Source organism: Aquarana catesbeiana, linkage group LG04, assembly GCF_042186555.1.
Source record: "Aquarana catesbeiana isolate 2022-GZ linkage group LG04, ASM4218655v1, whole genome shotgun sequence".
Taxonomy (NCBI): domain Eukaryota; kingdom Metazoa; phylum Chordata; class Amphibia; order Anura; family Ranidae; genus Aquarana; species Aquarana catesbeiana.
The window spans coordinates 678,053,515-678,071,594 of NC_133327.1; the positions used below are offsets into that span (position 1 = coordinate 678,053,515).

General features: G+C 47.7%; 1 protein-coding gene across 2 annotated transcripts in view; it reads right to left on the bottom strand.

The window, feature by feature from the left end:
- The window catches only part of LOC141141035 (uncharacterized), a gene marked incomplete at its 5' end in the record, with an annotated part of 96,554 nt that overhangs the window by 74,912 nt on the left and 3,562 nt on the right, over positions 1 to 18,080 (bottom strand). For both annotated transcript variants that reach the window (XM_073628695.1, XM_073628694.1), the window contains 2 exon segments: positions 7,363 to 7,604; positions 11,765 to 11,922. In XM_073628695.1, the coding sequence (XP_073484796.1) occupies positions 7,363 to 7,604; positions 11,765 to 11,922 (400 nt within the window).

The following is an 18,080-nucleotide window of genomic DNA, read 5'->3' on the forward strand; positions in this document are numbered from 1 at the left end:
TTAAATTGTGTTACATTCAACTTCTGTATCTTATTGAAGAGTTATGCTGCTTGTGGGTGGTGCCAAGTCAGCAAGTGACCATACCGCCTGGACAGACGGAGTCTACGGAGATACACCGTTTTGCCAAAAGTATTGGGACGCCGGCCTTTACACGCACATGAACTTCAATGACATCCCAGTCTTAGTCCGTTGGGTTCAATATTGAGTTGGCCCACCCTTTGCAGCTATAACAGCTTCAACTCTTCTGGGAAGGCCGTCCACAAGGTTTAACAGTGTGTCTATGGGAATGTTTGGCCATTCTTCCAGAAGAGCATTTGTGAGGCCAGGCACTGATGTTGGACGAGAAGGCCTGGCTCACAGTCTCCACTCTAATTCATCCCAAAATGTTCTATTGGGTTGAGGTCAGGACTCTGTGCAGGCCAGTCAAGTTCCTCCACCCAAACTCGCTCATCCATGTCTTTATGGACCTTGCTTTGTGCACTGGTCCAAATAATTTGGTGGAGGGGGGATTATGGTGTGGGGTTGTCTTTCAGGGGTTGGGCTTGGCCCCTTATTCCCAGTGAAGGGAACTCGTAAGGCGTCAGCATACCAAGACATTTTGGACAATTTCACGCCCCCAACTTTGTGGGAACAGTTTGGGGATGGCCCCTTCCTGTTCCAACATGACTGCTCACCAGTGTACAAAGCAAGGTCCATAAAGACATGGATGAGCGAGTTTGGGGTGGAGGAACTTGACTGGCCTGCACAGAGTCCTGACCTCAACCCGATAGAACACCTTTGGGATGACTTAGAGCGCAGACTGCGAGCCAGGCCTTCTCATCCAACATCAGTGGCTGACCTCACAAATGCTCCTCTGGAAGAATGGTCAAACATTCCCATAGACACACTCCTAAACCTTGTACAGCCTTCCCAGAAGAGTTGAAGCTGTTATAGCTGCAAAGGGTGGGCCAACTCAATATTGAACCCTATGGACTAAGACTGGGATGCCATTAAAGTTCATGTAAAGGCAGGCGTCCCAATACTTTTGGCAATGCAGCCCATGTCAATACGTAAAGCGGCAGAACAGGAAACCTCTACCTGGTTGTCGAAAGTGACGCTTGTATCTGTTTCATTAGTAACTATACAGTCATCAATAGGCATGTGCACTGCTGAAAAATTCATTCGTTTTCGAATTTTATCTTTTTTTGTTTTTTTGTTTTTTTCGTAAATTCGTAATTTCGGAATTTGTAAATTAAAAAATTGGGGATTAGAAAATTCGGAAACTGAAAATAAGAAAGAAAATTTGAAAATTTGAAAGAACAAAAATCTGAAATATTCAAAATAATAACTAACTATTAAATTCTAGGTATTGGAATTTCCTTTCAAATTTGGCTGTTAGTGAATGTAAGAAAACGGAAAATTGTATACTCACCTTTCCGTAATTTTCCTTTCCTGTCGCATCTTCATGGCAGCATACACGTTGGGTTGTGACTCCGCCTCCACAACCTGATAGGACCACATAGCTATAAATTAGAGAGTAGACACCTGCCCCAGTATTCTCTGTAAATATATACACATGTCACCTTAGAGGGTGGGTGATTGTATGCTGCCATGAAGATGCGACAGGAAAGGAAAATTACGGAAAGGTGAGTATACAATTTTCCGTTTTCCTGTCGCATCATGGCAGCATACACGTTGGGGAGTAACTCGCCAAACTGGGTGGGAATGCAAAATCAAAATTTATTGACAAGAAACAGAAGAATTGGCCTGTATAACGGCCCTCCCAAATTCAACTGCTGCTAAACGTGCAGCGTCTATTCTATAATGAGAAATGAAGGTATTCCTCGAAGACCAAGTGGCCGCTCTACAAATGGTTTCCGCTGAGACTTTACAGTAAGCTGCCCATGAAGTAGCCATTGCCCTGGTGGAATGCGCTCTTAGATCTCCCGGAATCTGCAAGGTGCTTAGGGAGTAGGCCTTCTTGATAGCTTTCACGAGCCATGAGGCGATGGTACGGGCAGAAGCTGCCTGGCCCTTCCTGAACCCATGTGGGATGACTAAAAGGTTCTCGCACTTCCTGAATGGCTTGGTTACCGAAAGGTAATGGAGAATGTTGCCCTTGACATCCAAGGGATGAGGGACGCCCTGATCCGTGATCAAAGCCGGGAGGTCAATCTCCTGGTTAAAGTGGAACGCAGAGGAGACCTTTGGGATAAACCTGTCTGAAGGCTTCAGGGTTAGTCTGTCTGGGTAAACCATCAGATACGGTTCTTTGATCAGCAAGGCTTGCATTTCTGAGACCCTCTTCGCTGATGTGATGGCAATTAGGAAAGACACCTTTAGAGTCAGGTCCCAGAGGGAGGTATTCTCAAGGGGGAAGAATGGTTCTCCGGATAAAACCTCTAGGACAGTTGATAGGTCCCATGTTGGAAATGAAGGTTTCCTGGGTGGTCTTAGCTTCAGGCAGGCTTTTTGAAATTGCACCACCAGAGGGTTAAGTGCCCATCTGACCCCTGTCAAGGCAGAGATGGCAGAGACTTGGACTTTCAGGGTGTTGGACCTAAGGCCTTTGTCTAGACCTGACTGAAGGAACTCAAGCACTTGTACTGCTGATGGGGAAGACGGGTCCCAACCTTGTTCCTGAGCAAAGGAAGAGAATCTTTCCCAGATTCTCTCGTAGGTGCTATTCGTGGAGGATTTCCTGGCTTGAAGCAGGGTATCGACTACCTTCTGAGAACATCCTTGCTCTAGGAACCTAGACCTTTCAGTCTCCAGGCCGCTAGGTGCAATCTCTCTGGATTCGGATGTAGTAGCTGGCCCTGGGTTAGTAGATCCGTTGTTACCGGGAGTGGAAGTGGATCCGCTGTGCTCAGTTGCAGGAGGGTGGTGAACCAAGGCCTCCGTGGCCAAAAGGGAATCACGGCTAGTACTAGAGCTGTTGAGTGTTTGAGCCTCAGAAGGAACTTGGCTATCAGTGGGGTTGGTGGAAAAATGTAGCCTAGGTGAAAGTTCCAGGCGTGCTGGAGACAATCCGTACCCTCCGCTGTGGGGAAGGGATTCCTCGACAGAAACCTCTGACACTTCTTGTTCTCTGGTGTTGCTGCGAGGTCTATGTCTGGATGACCCCATGTCTGGCATATGAGGGCAAAGGCCTGTGGGCTTAGACACCACTCGTTGTTGGAAACGAATGTTCTGCTGAGGGAGTCCGCCAGTAAGTTCTGAACCCCCGGAATATAGGTCGCCTTCAGGTCCCACAGGTTCAGTTGAGCCCATTGCATCACCGGACCGACTTCCCGCATCATGGAGATGCTCTTGGTACCCCCCTGCCTGTTGATATAGGCTACCGCCACTCGGTTGTCCATTTGAATGAGGACTTGTTTCCCTCTCAGGAGTGAACTGAATGCCAAGAGGGCTCGGAAGGCTGCCTTCATCTCTAGGATGTTCGATACTACATCCTTGGTTTTGAAGGGCCAGCGGCCCTGAGCTGCATAGTGTAGGTAGTGTGCCCCCCATCCTTCCAGACTGGCGTCTGAAGTTACTACCTCCTGGTGGAGGGTGACTATCTGCTTGCACCTGCTGAGGTTGTCGGGGTGGGTCCACCACCGTAAAGATAGCCTGGCTTCCTCTGGGATGCGAATCAATTGGGACATGGACCATCCGTCCCACTGGCGCAGGAAGGAGGCTTGTAGGGGTCTGGTATTCCATTGCACCCATCTGACCATTGGAATGGTTGCTGATAGGGAACCTAGGAGGCTGAGGTATGCTCTGGCCGGCAGACATGACGCTGGGATAGCCTCTTTCACTTTCTGAATGAGTAGGGACGATTTCTCCCTTGGTAACTCCACTGTGTTCGCTCGGGTGTCCAGTTCGGCTCCCAGGAAGACCATCCTTTGGGTAGGTTGGGTGTTGCTTTTCTGCCAATTGATTATCCATCCTAAACTCATTAGGGTGGAAACCAGGATCTCGCGATGTTGGACGAGTGATTCCTGGCTGCTTGAGAGGAGGAGGATGTCGTCCAGGTAATGGTGGACCCTTAGACCTTTCTCCCTCAAAAAAGCTATTGCTGGTAGTAGCACCTTCGTGAATGTTCTGGGGGCTGATGAGATGCCAAAGGGAAGGCTTCGAAACTGGAAGTGCCCCTGACCCACCGAGAATCGTAGGAATTTCTGGAATGCCCCGTGGATCGGAATATGCAGGTAGGCGTCCTGGAGATCTATGGAGAGCATCCAGTCCCCCAGATTTATAGCCTGCAGGATAGACTGCAAGCTCTCCATCCTGAATGACTCCACTCTGATGGACCTGTTGAGGTTCTTTAGGTCTAGAACCGGACGAAGGTCTCCTGACTTCTTCTTGACGAGAAATAATGGAGAGTAGAATCCTCTGCCTCGTTGTGCCAGTGGAACCTCTACTATTGCTCGTTTTTGGAGAAGATCTTGGATGTAGTTCAGTAACGACAACCTTTTTTCTCGAGATGGGGGAATACGGGTGGGGTAGAACTGATCCCCTGGGGGCCGGTTTTTGAAGGACCACCTGTGGCCGAAGGTGATAGTGGCCAGGGTCCAGGTATCCCTTATGGTTTCCGCCCAGACCAGCTTGAAACTGGAGAGTCTTGCTCCCACTACCGCTGGTCGGACGGGCGCACCTTCAAAGGGGCTTCTGGTCACTGGAAGCAGGCGCCTTAGGCTTCTGAAACTTCATGAAGGAGGTTTGAGGGTTCTTCCAGCTCCTTCTATACTCCTTGCCTGGTCTGTATGCTCTCGCATCCCTATACCTCTCTGGGAGGTTCCGCTTAAAGGGAGGAGGTCTCTGTTGCTTGGGTCTCCTGTCTGAGGGGATGAGCCCGGACTTTCCGCCGGTTACTTTGGAGATGGCTGTGTCTAGTTTTGTTCCGAAGAGGTGCTCACCATCAAACGGAATACGACACCAGTTGGATTTGGAAGCTGGATCCGCCGTCCAGGGCTTTAGCCATAATGCTCTTCTGGCTGTTACTGAAGCCAGCATAGATTTAGATGCAGACCTGATAGTGTCGACTGAAGCTTCAGCCACAAAGTCGCCCGCCAGGCTTAACTCTTGCAACGCCTTTACTATTGATTCTTGGTCTGCCCCCTCTGATACAAGCTTTTCCGTGCTTGTGGACCAGCTCGAGATGGCTCTTCCTACTGCAGCAAGTGCTATTGCAGGTCTGCAGGCACCTCCAGCCGACAGGTAAGCCCGTTTGAGATCCGTGTCGATCTTTCTGTCGAGGACATCTCTAAACGTTACCGCGTCTTCTAACGGGAGGGTAACATGTCTGGCTAGGCGCATCAGGGATGCATCCACTACCGGAGGGGACACCAGAGGGTTCACCTTAGGCTCCTTGAGTGGGTATAACTTCAGTAGTCTGTTATTCAGACTAGACTTCTTTTCTGGTCTCTGCCATTCTTCTTTGATCAGGTCCTCAAGTTCTTCAATGAACGGGAAGGATTCCGGATCCTTTCTAAGCTGAGGAAAATACTTCCTCTGCTTCGGTTGGGCTTGCTGGGGTTCCTCCCAACCTATCGCCTCCTTAACCGATTTTATAAACGGTTCTACCAGACTGAAGTCGAATCCGGCCGATACCTCCAGACCCTCATTATCCGACAGGGAGTCTTGCTCCTTCGATGTGCTAGCCCGGGCTGGAGAGGTAGTGGTAGAGAAATCCACCTCGGATACCGAGGCCTGGGGGGCTACGGCCCCTGCTGAATCTCCGACCTCCGAGATTCTCTCTCTTGCGGCCTCTTCCCGGCATGTCTGACAGACCAGTTTTCCTGGAAGAGCCGCTGCGCCGCAAACCCAGCATGCGTTCCCGGCAGGACGGGAGTGGCGTGCGGGGGAACGATGCCTGCGTGAAGGCGATCTTCTGTGGCGGGATCGGCCGTGTCTAGAGCGCGACCGGGAGCGGCTTCTTCTGCGGCTTCCTCTCGAGCGGCTTCTTCTGTGATAGGAGCGGCTCCTTCTATGTCTGGAGCGACTTCTCCTGCGTGAGGACTCTCTTTGTCTTGAGGCAGACGTTCTTGAAGACCTGGTAGGGCTGACCAATTTAGGCAGCGTTAGTAGTGCTCTCTTTTTCGATCTTCAATACTTACATTTGTCTTCCCCCCCCTTACCTAATAGGCTGACGGTGATCTGCTGGGGCAGCGGTCTCCATGGAGAGAAAGCGGACTGGAAACCTGCAGTGAGAAACAATAAACAGCGCTATGCAGAGGAGGCTTCAGAGGGAGCAGGAATCCTGACTTAAAGGCAGTATAAAGGAAGGCCACTTACCTTTGTAGAGCGCTTTGGAGTCCAAACAGACAATCTGTCATGCATAGACAATCAGCAGCAGCAAATGCAGCTACTGCTGGGCTTTTAAATCCGCCGCCATCAGCGTCGGACGCTCGCGCATGCGCAGTAGCGCCGCGAGACACCCGGCGCCATCTTGGAAGCTGGAAAGCAGCCCAGCGGTGCCCAAAACGACGTACCGCGCATGCGCGAGGACGCCGAGAACACTCGGCGCTCCGGAGAGCAAATCAGGAGAACCACAGAGCCCAGCAGACGGGCAGAGGCACTGGTAGGAGAGGGGGAAAGAGGGGGGGAGACCGCTGCACACAACTAAGCCTGTTTAAGGCTTATTTCATGAGGCCACAATGAAGTTTTCCTGGCCATTCCTCCAGCAAGCCTGTTTAAGGCTTTTGTGGGCTGCTGCACTTGAAGCCTGTTTAAGGCTTATACTTGTGGTCAGACAGCTGAATGAGATGAGAGTATGCCCCTGAGATCACCAGAGTGGGGCTCCTTCCATTTAGCTCGTTTAGAGGCTGTACAAGAAGGACTTCCATCCAGGAGAGGCTAGAACCTGGCTGGGGCGAAGCGGTAAGGGGGTGCTGATCTGTGCGTCCTGACAGGTGAGGAAAAATAAGAGAATACTGGGGCAGGTGTCTACTCTCTAATTTATAGCTATGTGGTCCTATCAGGTTGTGGAGGCGGAGTCACAACCCAACGTGTATGCTGCCATGATGCGACAGGAAATACAAATTTATAAGTATAATAATACATTTTTAAGTTGCGAATTATCCGAAATAACAAATGCCGCATCCAAACAAATGGAACGGAATTAATGAATAATAAATAATAATAATAAAAAGTCGGGTTTTTTAAATTTTCGGATTTTCGTTCTTTTGAATTTTCGGATTTTCATTCTTATTTTTGAATTTCCGAACTTTGAATTTAGAATTTCCGAAGATTCGTAAAAATTCTGAAATTCGAAAATTCGGATATTTGTAGAAATTTGTTAAAAAAACGAATTCTGAACGAAACGAATAGTCATCAGTAAGAAGGTTCTCTAATGTTCTCTATCACTGCAGGAGGGTTCCGGGAGGTTGGAGTCACCTGAAGCAGCGGGGCAGCTGCGGACGCCGGTAGGGTTGGGTTGCGGGGGCTCCGATGGTTGGTCTGGTAGGGTGCCGGGGGCGCTGAGCCGCTGAGGAGCCGCTGAAGACAGGCCGGAGGACAGGGCGGCGCTGGCGGTCTGGCGGCTGTAGCCTCGGATGCCGTAACGGCTGACCGGCTGAGGATCTTCCAGAGGGCGGAGCAGCAGTTTCAGCAGTTTATATTCCAGATAGAGCGGAGACCTGACAGAGTAACAGAAGAAGTCAGTCATAGTCTATGGGGAATGTTCAGTGGGATCAATAACCAACAGCAAGCAGCCAGGCAAAATTTATTTTAGAAAACAAACATCTCATTGGCTACTATCGCACATCGCCATTTATAAATACAGGCCTATGGTGCCACGTTTAGAAAAAAAAAAAAAAAAAAAGATAAAAAAAAAAAAAAAAGAAATAAAGGATAATTTGTTCAAGGATGTTCCTCCATATCTCCTGCATGACCTTTTCTGTTACGGCTGAACTTTGGACAAATAGATTCGCACACAGTTGGAATACATACGGGTGTCATTTAAAAAAAAAAAAGAATAGTAACTCGCCCTGTGAAAGTCTATGGACATTTGTTCTGTGCTAATGGGGCAAAAAAATAAATGTTATAAGCAGGGCTTTTTTTTTTCAGCGGGAACGCCGTTCCGGCACCTCTAGCACTGAATATATATAATGGCAAAAGGTGCTGGTGTGTGCTCGAGGGTCTATTGATGCTGGCTGCTGGGAGATTTATTGCTGGGGGGGGGGAATGTTGTTGGTGAGAAGATCTATTGTTTCTGGGGGGGTCTTATGTTACTGGGAGGGATCTAATGTTGAGGGAGGGGCTATTGATGCTGGCTGCTGGGGGATCTATTGCTGTTGGGGAGGGGGGGATATTGTTGGTGGGAAGATCTATTGTTTCTGGGGGGTTCTTATGTTACTGGTAGGGATCTACTGTTGAGGGAGGGGCTATTGATGCTGGCTGCTGACAGATCTATTGTTGCTGGCAGGGGTCTATTGTTGCTGGAGTGGATCTGTTGTTACTCCAGGGTATTTGGTTACTCAAGGTCTATTGTTGCAGGAGGGGGAATAGTGTTGCTGAGGGCGTCTATTGTTGCTGGAGTGGATCTATTGTTACTGGGGGATGATATTTTGTTGCTCGGGGTCTATTGTTGCAGGGGGGGGTCTATTGTTGCAGGGCTTTTTTTCAGCGGGACCGCTGTTCCGGCACATCTAGCACTGAATATATATAATGGCAAGAGGTGCTGGTGTGTTCTGGAGGGTCTGTTGATGTTGGCTCCTGGGGGATCTATTGCTGTGGGGGGAGGGAATATTATTGGTGGGAAGATCTATCATTTCTGGGGGGGGGTCTTATGTTACTGGGAGGGATCTACTGTTGAGGGAGGGACTATTGATGCTAGCTGCTGTATGATCTATTGCTGTTGGGGGGGATATTGTTAATGGGAAGATCTATTGTTTTTGGGGGGGTCTTTTGTTGCTGGGAGGGATCTACTGTTGAGGGATGGGGCTATTGATGCTGGCTGCTGGCAAATCTATTGCTGTGGGGGAAGAGGGGGGATATTGTTGGTGGGAAGATCTATTGTTTCTGGGGGGTTCTTATGTTACTGGGAGGGATCTACTGTTCAGGGAGGGGCTATTGATGCTGGCTGCTGGCAGATCTATTGTTGCTGGCAGGGGTCTGTTGTTGCTGGAGTGGATCTGTTGTCACTCCAGGGTATTTGGTTGCTCAGGGTCTATTGTTGCAGGAGGGGGGTATAGTGTTGCTGGGGGCGTCTATTGTTGCTGGAGTGGATCTATTGTTACTGGGGGTGATATTTTGTTGCTCGGGGTCTATTGTTGCAGAGGTGGGGTCTATTGTTGCAGGGGGGTCTATTGTTTCAGGGGTGGGGTCTATTGTTGCAGGGGGTTTATTGTTGTTGACGTGGATCTGTTGTTGCTGTGGGGGATATATTGTTGCAGGGGGTCTTTTGTTGCTGATGGGGATCTGTTGTTGCTGTGGGGGGGTCTATTGTTGCTGGCTGCAGGTGATCTGTTTTACTCCTTTTCTTTTATCATTTACAAATTCCATACAAATGATGTAGCACCACAAAATGATACTTGGTTCTGTACCCTCTAAAAGGGTAGGTAAGTAGGGGAGGGGGTGGAACCAAGGAAATATGCTCGGAGGTGGGTAGGGGGCGGAGACAAGGGGTGACACGGAAAGGGGGAGTACCTGCACCTATTCTCTGAGAAAAAAAGCCCTGGTTATAAACAATTTTCTGTGCTGTCAAACATTTTTAGTTGATTTAAAACAGAAAATACCACATTTAGCCACTAGATGGTGCTAGGTATCATAATAAAATCCTAGAATGCTTAGCGCCATCTAGTGGCCAAATGAAAAACATGTGACCAGAAAAGGAAATAGCTTAACCACTTAAGGACCAGCCTCGTTTTGGATTTTAGGTGTTTACATGTTTAAAACAGGTTTTTCTGCTAGAAAATTACTTAGAACCCCCAAAAATTATATATGGTTTTTCTTCTAACACCCTAGAGAATACAATGGCGGTCATTGCAATACTTTTTTTTGCACCGTATTTGCGCAGCGGTCTTATAAGCGCACTTTTTTTGGAAAAAATTCACTTTTTTTGGAAAAAATTCACTTTTTTGAATAAAAAAATAAAACGACAGTAAAGTTATCCCAATTTTTTTTTATATTGTGAAATATAATGTTACGCCAAGTAAATTGATACCCAACATGTCATGCTTGAAAATTGCGCCCGCTCGTGGAATGGCGTCAAACTTTTACCCTAAAAAATCTCCATAGGTGAGGTTTAAAAAATTCTACAGGTTGCATATTTTGCGCTACAGAGGAGGTCTAGGGCTAGAATTATTGCTCTCGCTCTACCGGTCGCTGTGATACCTCACATGTGTGGTTTGACCACCGTTTTCATATGCGGGTGCTACTCGCGCCTGCGTTCGCTTCTGCGCGCTAGCTCGTCGGGACAGGGGGGTTTTAAAAATTTTTTTTTTTATATTTATTATTTATTTTACAATATTTTATTTATTTTAAAAAAAAAAAAAATTGTGTCACTTTTATTCCTATTACAAGGAATGTAAACATCCCTTGTAATAGAAAAAAGCATGGCAGGACCTCTTAAATATGAGATGTGGGGTCAAAAAGACCTCAGATCTCATATTTACACTAAAATGCAATAAAAAAAAAAAAAAAAAAAGTCATTTAGAAAAATGACATTTGAAAAAATATGCCTTTAAGAGGCGTGGACGGAAGTTACGTTTTGACGTCGCTTCCGCCCAGCAGTGTCATGGAGACAAGTGAGCGCCATCTTGGCCTCACTCGTCTCCAGACACACCAGAGAGCAGGATGCGATCGCCTCCGCCGCTACCGACGGCTCCGGTAAGCGGCGGAGGGCACCGGATCGCGGCGGGGGGGGGCCTCTCCCGCCACCGATAAAAGTGATCTCGCGGCGAATCCGCCGCAGGGACCACTTTTATCTGAAAGCCGACCGCCGCACGAAAACGGGGATACCGGGGTTATGGCAGCTAGCTGCTGCCATAACTACGATATCCCTGTTCAAACTTAGGACGTACATCGTCGTGCGGCGGTCGGGAAGTGGTTAATAACGTTTGTTTTCTTTGCCCTATTCACACACAACGCATGTACATGCATCTTCACTTCCTATCCTGGAGACACAACAGGAAGTCTCCAAAGTGAAAGGAAATCTCCTCTGGAAGAGCTGTCATTGCCTCTTCCAACATCAGCTGTAAAAAGTACATTTCTCAATAGCTGCAAAGGATATGAGGCAACTTTGTGTGCACCAAATGCCTTTTGCAAGCCCAGATATAAACTTGTAAAAAGTAGAGACATCATCACTGCACTGTACATAGCCTGAACAGAGCTGTGGGAGGGGCACAGCAGGCCCCACCCACTACAGGCTTCCCTGCAGAAAATCTAGAGGAAGGGGGCGGAGACAAGACCAGTCACTCTGCACAAGGAGAGAGGGCAGCAATGAGCGGTCTTTATCACAGGAAGTCTCACACTGGATTACTGCTCAGATCTGCAAGAAATACACAAAGCTCACCCAGATGTCTATTTGTTAAGAATTTGCTGTATTATTTCTTTATTCATTTCCTATTATCGCCATCTAGTGGCCATAATGCAACATTTTTGTGATTGAGGAATTTCAGGAGAATACTGCATTATGGCCACTAGATGGAGCTAATGATCATAAGGCATAAATGTATTAGGCAAATTACAGGAATTATGTATGACGGCTGTGCAAGTGTTCAAAACATTCATCCATGGAACTTTCTGCGTCAGCGGTCATCTCTATTTCTATATTCAGTTTGGTATTCAGACTTACTTTCTAAACAGCGAGAGTCTCTCTTGTCTCAGCCATAACATGGTGCACTCATGCTGCACGTCGCTGGCCCCGTACTCCAGGGCCTTCTCCTGTGGGGCCCCATCCAGCTCCTGAACGTTCCCTGTCAGCCGGTCATAGTACAACCTCACCGGGAAAGCCTGGAGGACACATATTATTCTGCATTTATAATTCTGTTCAGCCAGTCCTATGATTCACACACACTCCACCCCACTGCAATTCTGTTCAGCCAATCTGGTCATTCACACACCCCACTGTGATTCTGTTCACCCAGTCCTGTGATTTGCCCCTCCCTCTACTGTGATTCTGTCCAGCAAGTTTTGTCGTTCACACACACCCCACCCCACTGTAAATCTATGCAGCCAGTTTTGTCATTTACACATCCACCTAACTGTAATTCTCTTCAGCCTGTGTTGTGATTCACACACACCCCACCCCACTGTTATCCTGTCCAGCGAGTCTTGTGATTAACACACCCCAATGTAATTCTGTTCAGCCAGTCTTGTGATTCACCCCCCCCCCCATGTGATCCTGTCCAGCGAGTCTTGTGATTAACACACCCCAATGTAATTCAGTTCAGCCAGTCTTGTGATTCACCCCCCCTACTGTGATCCTGTCCAGCCAGTCTTGTGATTAACACACCCCCAATGTAATTCTGTTCAGCCAGTCTTGTGATTCACCTCCCACTACTGTGATTTTGTCCAGCCAATCTTGTGATTCACCCCCACTACTGTGATTTTGTCCAGCCAGTCTTGCGATTAACACACCTCAATGTAATTCAGTTCAGCCAGTCTTGTGATTCACCCCCCCTACTGTGATTTTGTCCAGCCAGTCTTGTGATTAACACACCCCAATGAATTCCGTTTAGACGGTTTTGTGATTCACACCACCGTTCCACCCCCTCCACCTTGTGCAATCAGAGAACCCTTTGTATTCATTAAAATAATGCAAAGTATTTTCTGAATGGGGCCCGCATTGAGTGACCGACCTCCTGTGTTCACAATGAAGCAGGGCAGCTGCTCAGTACAGGACCTGGACGCTTGTAGAGATCACTGGAGTAACGCTATAGTAGTGGTCAGTGGCAGCCCATGCATTGTGGGCGCCGACCCCCCCATCCATGCGCCCGGCCCCTTTCAGAACACCGGATGCATGGACTCCTATGGCGGGGGTGGGCGGGGGCATTTTTTTTTTAAGCACCTGATTAGAGCCGGTGGCTTCAAAATAGGGTGGGCTCAGGGCTGTAGCAAATGAATTTTCGCTATTTTCACAAAAACATACCTCCTGATTGGCAGGTCTTCAGACCTGTTCCCCAATTGGCCAAAGCGCCAGGCGATCTTATTGGATGCCTGGAGCTTAGGAAGAGGAGGCGCGAGGAGACACACGCTGGAATCTAGGAAGCACACCCCTGTCGCTGCTGCTCTGGAGGAGCACTTGGTGAGGACACCACAACCTGGCGGTAAGTGCTGGATCTCCGGGGTTGTCAGTGCTGTGAGCCGTGAGCCCCACAGGGGGGAGTGCTGTAATTCCCCTGCGGGGGTTGGTTGTGTTGTGCTGTCATTCCGGGAGGGTGGGAGCTCTCACTGCCGCGAGCCCGGGGGGGGGGTGTTAAGGGGGGTGCTATCAATGCCGATCTGTGAGGCTGAGCTGTATTCAATTCACTTATCTGTGATGCTATGTACCCGGATCAGTGAGACTGAGCTTTATATACCTGGATCTGTGAGGCTGAGCTTTATACTCTGTCCTGTGATGCTGAGCTATATACTCTGTCCTGTGATGCTGAGCTATAAACTCTGTCCTGTGATGCTGAGCTGTATACTCTGTCCTGTGATGCTGAGCTATATATACTCTGTCCTGTGATACTGAGCTATATACTCTGTCCTGTGATGCTGAGCTATATACTCTGTCCTGTGATGCTGAGCTATATACTCTGTCCTGTGATACTGAGCTATATACTCTGTCCTGTGATGCTGAGCTATATACTCTGTTTTGTGATGCTGAGCTGTACACTCGGTCCTGTGATGCTGAGCTATATACTCCTGATAATATGGGTGGAAGCAAGTGGAATACAGGGGGCGGAGTGGGTGGATTCAAGGGGTGGGGCTTATGAGAACTGCGAGTGGTCGAAAAGGAAGGGCGGGGTCTGGCGCCCCCCCATCCTAAAATTTTACCAGCCGCCACTGGTATTGGTGTTGTATCGGAGTCTATACAGTGATTTCCGTCCTCTAGAGGGATCCCACAGGTATGGTATATACATAGATACTGCGCATTATTCCAAGCTGGTACAATGTAAGAATGTGATCATTTTCATACCAGGAATTCTCCTTTAAGATTTTCCTGAATAAACAGGTCCACAGCCGAAATGTAACATATGCTCTGCTCTATGGGAGGTGTGCGGGGGGCGAAGGGGTTAATGCCCGGTGGCTCTCAGGTCTCCGGCTGGGAATATTTACCTTCCCGGTTATATTAACAATGTTACCGATCTGTGTTCCGTATAGTGGAGGGTCGGCTCTCCTGGTTTTAAGGTGCAGTTGGCGGTATGTACACACATAACAAAGAAGCAATGGTCATGGGACTTTAGATGAGGCATGCTACCTTATAAATGATGAGACATAAAATACTCATGGTTAGAAAATGTATTGCATCGAAATTGAACATTCCAGGATCTAAAAATATTTAGCTCAAGGAATGTTCAATTTCGATGCAATAAATTTTCAAGCCATAAGTATTTTATAAAAGAATGATATTAAGTGGTGCTGCGCTGTATCATACTTTTATACATTTCACTGGTCACGGATTAACCAATTTATTATAATTTCCAGTGATAGCGCAGGAGTACTTTTCTATTATTTCATATGTATTTTATATATCATCATTTATAAAGTAACATGCCTCATCTAAAGTCCCATGACCACATGACCATTGCTTCTTTGTTATGTATGTACCGTGCATCCAGAAAGTATTCACAGGGCTTCCTCTTTTCCACATTTTGTTATGTTACAGCCTTATACCAAAATGGATTAAATTCATTATTTTCCTCAAAATTCTACAAACAATACCCCATAATGACAATGTGAAAGAAGTTTGTTTGAAATCTATGAAAATTTATTAAAAATAAAACAAAGAAAAAAACTCCCATCTACATAAGTATTCGTAGCCTTTGCCATGACACTCAAAATTGAGCTCAGGTGCCTCCTGTTTCCACTGATCATCCTTGAGATGTTTCTACAACTTGATTGGAGTCCACCTGTGGTAAATTCAGGTGATTGGACATGATTTGGAAAGGCACACACCTGTCTATATAAGGTCCCACAGTTAACAGTGCATGTCAGAGCACAAACCAAGCCATGAAGTCCAAGGAATTGTATGTAGACCTCCGAGACAGGTTTGTATGAAGGCACAGAAGGGTACAGAAACATTTCTGCAACATTGAAGGTCCCAATGAGCACAGTGGCCTCCATCATCCGTAAATGGAAAAGTTTGGAATCACCAGGACTCTTCCTAAAGGGCGCAGCCAGGCAAACTGAGAGATCGGGGGAGAAGGACCTTAGTCAGGGAGGTGACCAAGAACCCCATGGTCACTCTGACAGAGCCCCAGCATTTTTTCTGTGGAGAGAGGAGAACCTTCCAGAAGAACAACCATCTCTGCAGAACTCCACCAATCAGGCCTGTATGGTAGAGTGGCCACACAGGCGCTACTAATCAGTAAAAGGCACATGACAGTCTGCCTGGAGTTTGCCAAAAGGCACCTGAAGGACTCTCAGACCATGAGAAACAAAATTCTCTGGTCTGATGAAATAATGATTGAACTCTTTGGCCTCAATGGCAAGTGTCATGTCTGGAGGAAACCAGGCACCGCTTATCACCTGGGCAATACCATTCCTACAGTGAAGCATGGTGGTGGCAGCATCATGCTGTGGGGATGTTTTTCAGCGGCAGGAACTGGGAGACTAGTCAGGATCGAGGGAAAGATGAATGCAGCAATGTACAGAGACATCCTTGATGAAAACCTGCTCAAGAGCGCTCTGGACCTCATACTGGGGTTCATCTTCCAACAGGACAATGACCCTAAGCACACAGCCAAGATAACAAAGGGGTGGCTACGGGACAACTCTGTGAATGTCCTTGGGTGGCCCAGCCAGAGCCCAGACTTAAACCCGATTGAACATCTCTGGAGAGATCTGATGTGCACCGATGCTCCCCATCCAACCTGATGGAGCTTGAGAGGTCCTGCAAAGAAGAATGGGAGAAACTGTCCAAAAATAGGTATGCCAAGCTTGTAGCATCATACTCAAAAAGACTTGAGGCTGGAATTGGTGGCAAAGGTGCTTCATCCAAAATATTGAGCAAAGGCTGTGATACTTATGTACATGGGATTTTTTTTAGTTTTTCACTTTTAATAAGTTTGCAAAGATTTCAAACAAACTTCTTTCACATAGTCATTATGGGGAATTGTTTGTAGAATTTTGAAGAAAACAATGAATTTAATCCATTTTGGAATAAGGCTGTAACATAACAAAATGTGGAAAAAGTGAAGCACTGTGAATACTTTCCGGATGCACTGTATATATCGGGATGGAGGCATGTTACGGTCGTTGTGCCAGGTCACATTCCTTTTTTCCTATGGCAGTATGTACACATTATCGGGTGTGGCGGCGGGGAGGGTCACATTGTTTTTGGTCGGATACTTTGTTGCTATGGTTCGTTATCTCGATCGGTCTGATTGTGTTTATTTACCTGAGCCGTAAATAGAAGCCCTTTGTTGTGTCATGTGCGGAGTGTCTGTTTATTGTACGGTGATCACTTAGGATTTCACAAGCGGCAGTGAAGTGTGTAATATTAGATGCATCATTTAATCCTCAGGACCCAGCCCTAATCCACACAAGCGAGGTGAATGGAGGAATCCTCCCTGCTGTGCCATTGTATACTGACACCCGGGTCTACCCCACTGTCAGAGTACACTGATCAGCGGCTGCAGCCACTTGTAGGCTGGGGCAAAATGTCAATTGTGATGCTCACTCAAGGGGTAATGTTTTGCTGTGCAGGGGTTAATGGTGCCCTTGCATATATCACTTTCTGGGGAGGATATATGCAGAGGGAGGTGGGACCTTGTGGTTCTCTGGGGAGTCGAGGTGTGAGACCATATACTTGGGATGTAGTTACTATACCAAGAATGGGGCGACCCCTTAGGTTCCTTACACACAGGTTGGGCTCTGTTGGATTCCACCTACCCAGCAGGGAAATCTGTCCTCTGATCCCCACTGAACAGGCCGATGGCTGGTCCGCGTCTGCTCCGCTCACGCAGAGTGGACATGGACACAGCCCGCTGTCCTTTATGAGCGGTGGGATGTAAACGAACCACCTGCGCGTTTACACCCGACTGCCATCCGATCCGCCAGACGGATGGGGAACGGATCCCCGTCTGTCTGTTGTTAAGCCAACAGGATCGGATTGAATGTTGGCCGGTGTCAACAGACACATATCTGTTGACACCCACGCTCCATAGAGGAGACTGGAGGGTCCAATAGGGTCTGCCCATCAGCTTTTCAGGCCTAACCAATCAGTCAGCCCTATCAGTGTGAAAGGGGTCTTAGTGGGACCCTGTTATGGGAGAATGGACTGAGCCTTTATCAACCACCTTACAGGAAACTAACACAACAAAAAGGTATGTACACCAGAGCCACAGCACTTTGAAATGAGGGAATGGAGAATGTCATGTTTGTTCTGGATGTTGCACTATATCTTGTTTCTAAGGACTTTATGTACAAGTGATTTACTTCAGTAAACGAAGTTCTGGTTATGTAGCATTGTTGGATCCGGTTTATGTGAAGAGAGAGTGTGCTTCTACAGTGAATCTGATTTGGGGAACAAAGTGTAAACCTTCAGGTTAACTCCCTGGCTGGTGAAGAGAACAAAATATGAACTGGAAGGAAGAGCAGTCAGTTCGAGAGAAGGATCGGTGGTGGACGGTGATGAAAGTTCCGTAGGCAGAGTGGTCTAGCATGTGACGCACCCTGCCAAGCGGATGGGTCCTGGGCCCCTACTTAGAGTCCAATGTGGAACAGAACCCTCCTAGGGACCTGGCCTGGAACTATGGGGCCTCTAAAAGTATGTGTGGTGGCTCCCCCATGAACATGTCAAAGTGTAAAGTGTCACTTGCAGGTGAAAGGACGTTATCCTTCCATATTTGGGTCCCTGGTGAAGTCGTTTGGCCATCAGCCATGAGGGGGTGCTGAACCCACGTACAGTATCTCACAAAAGTGAGTACACCCCTCACATTTTTGTAAATATTTTATTATAT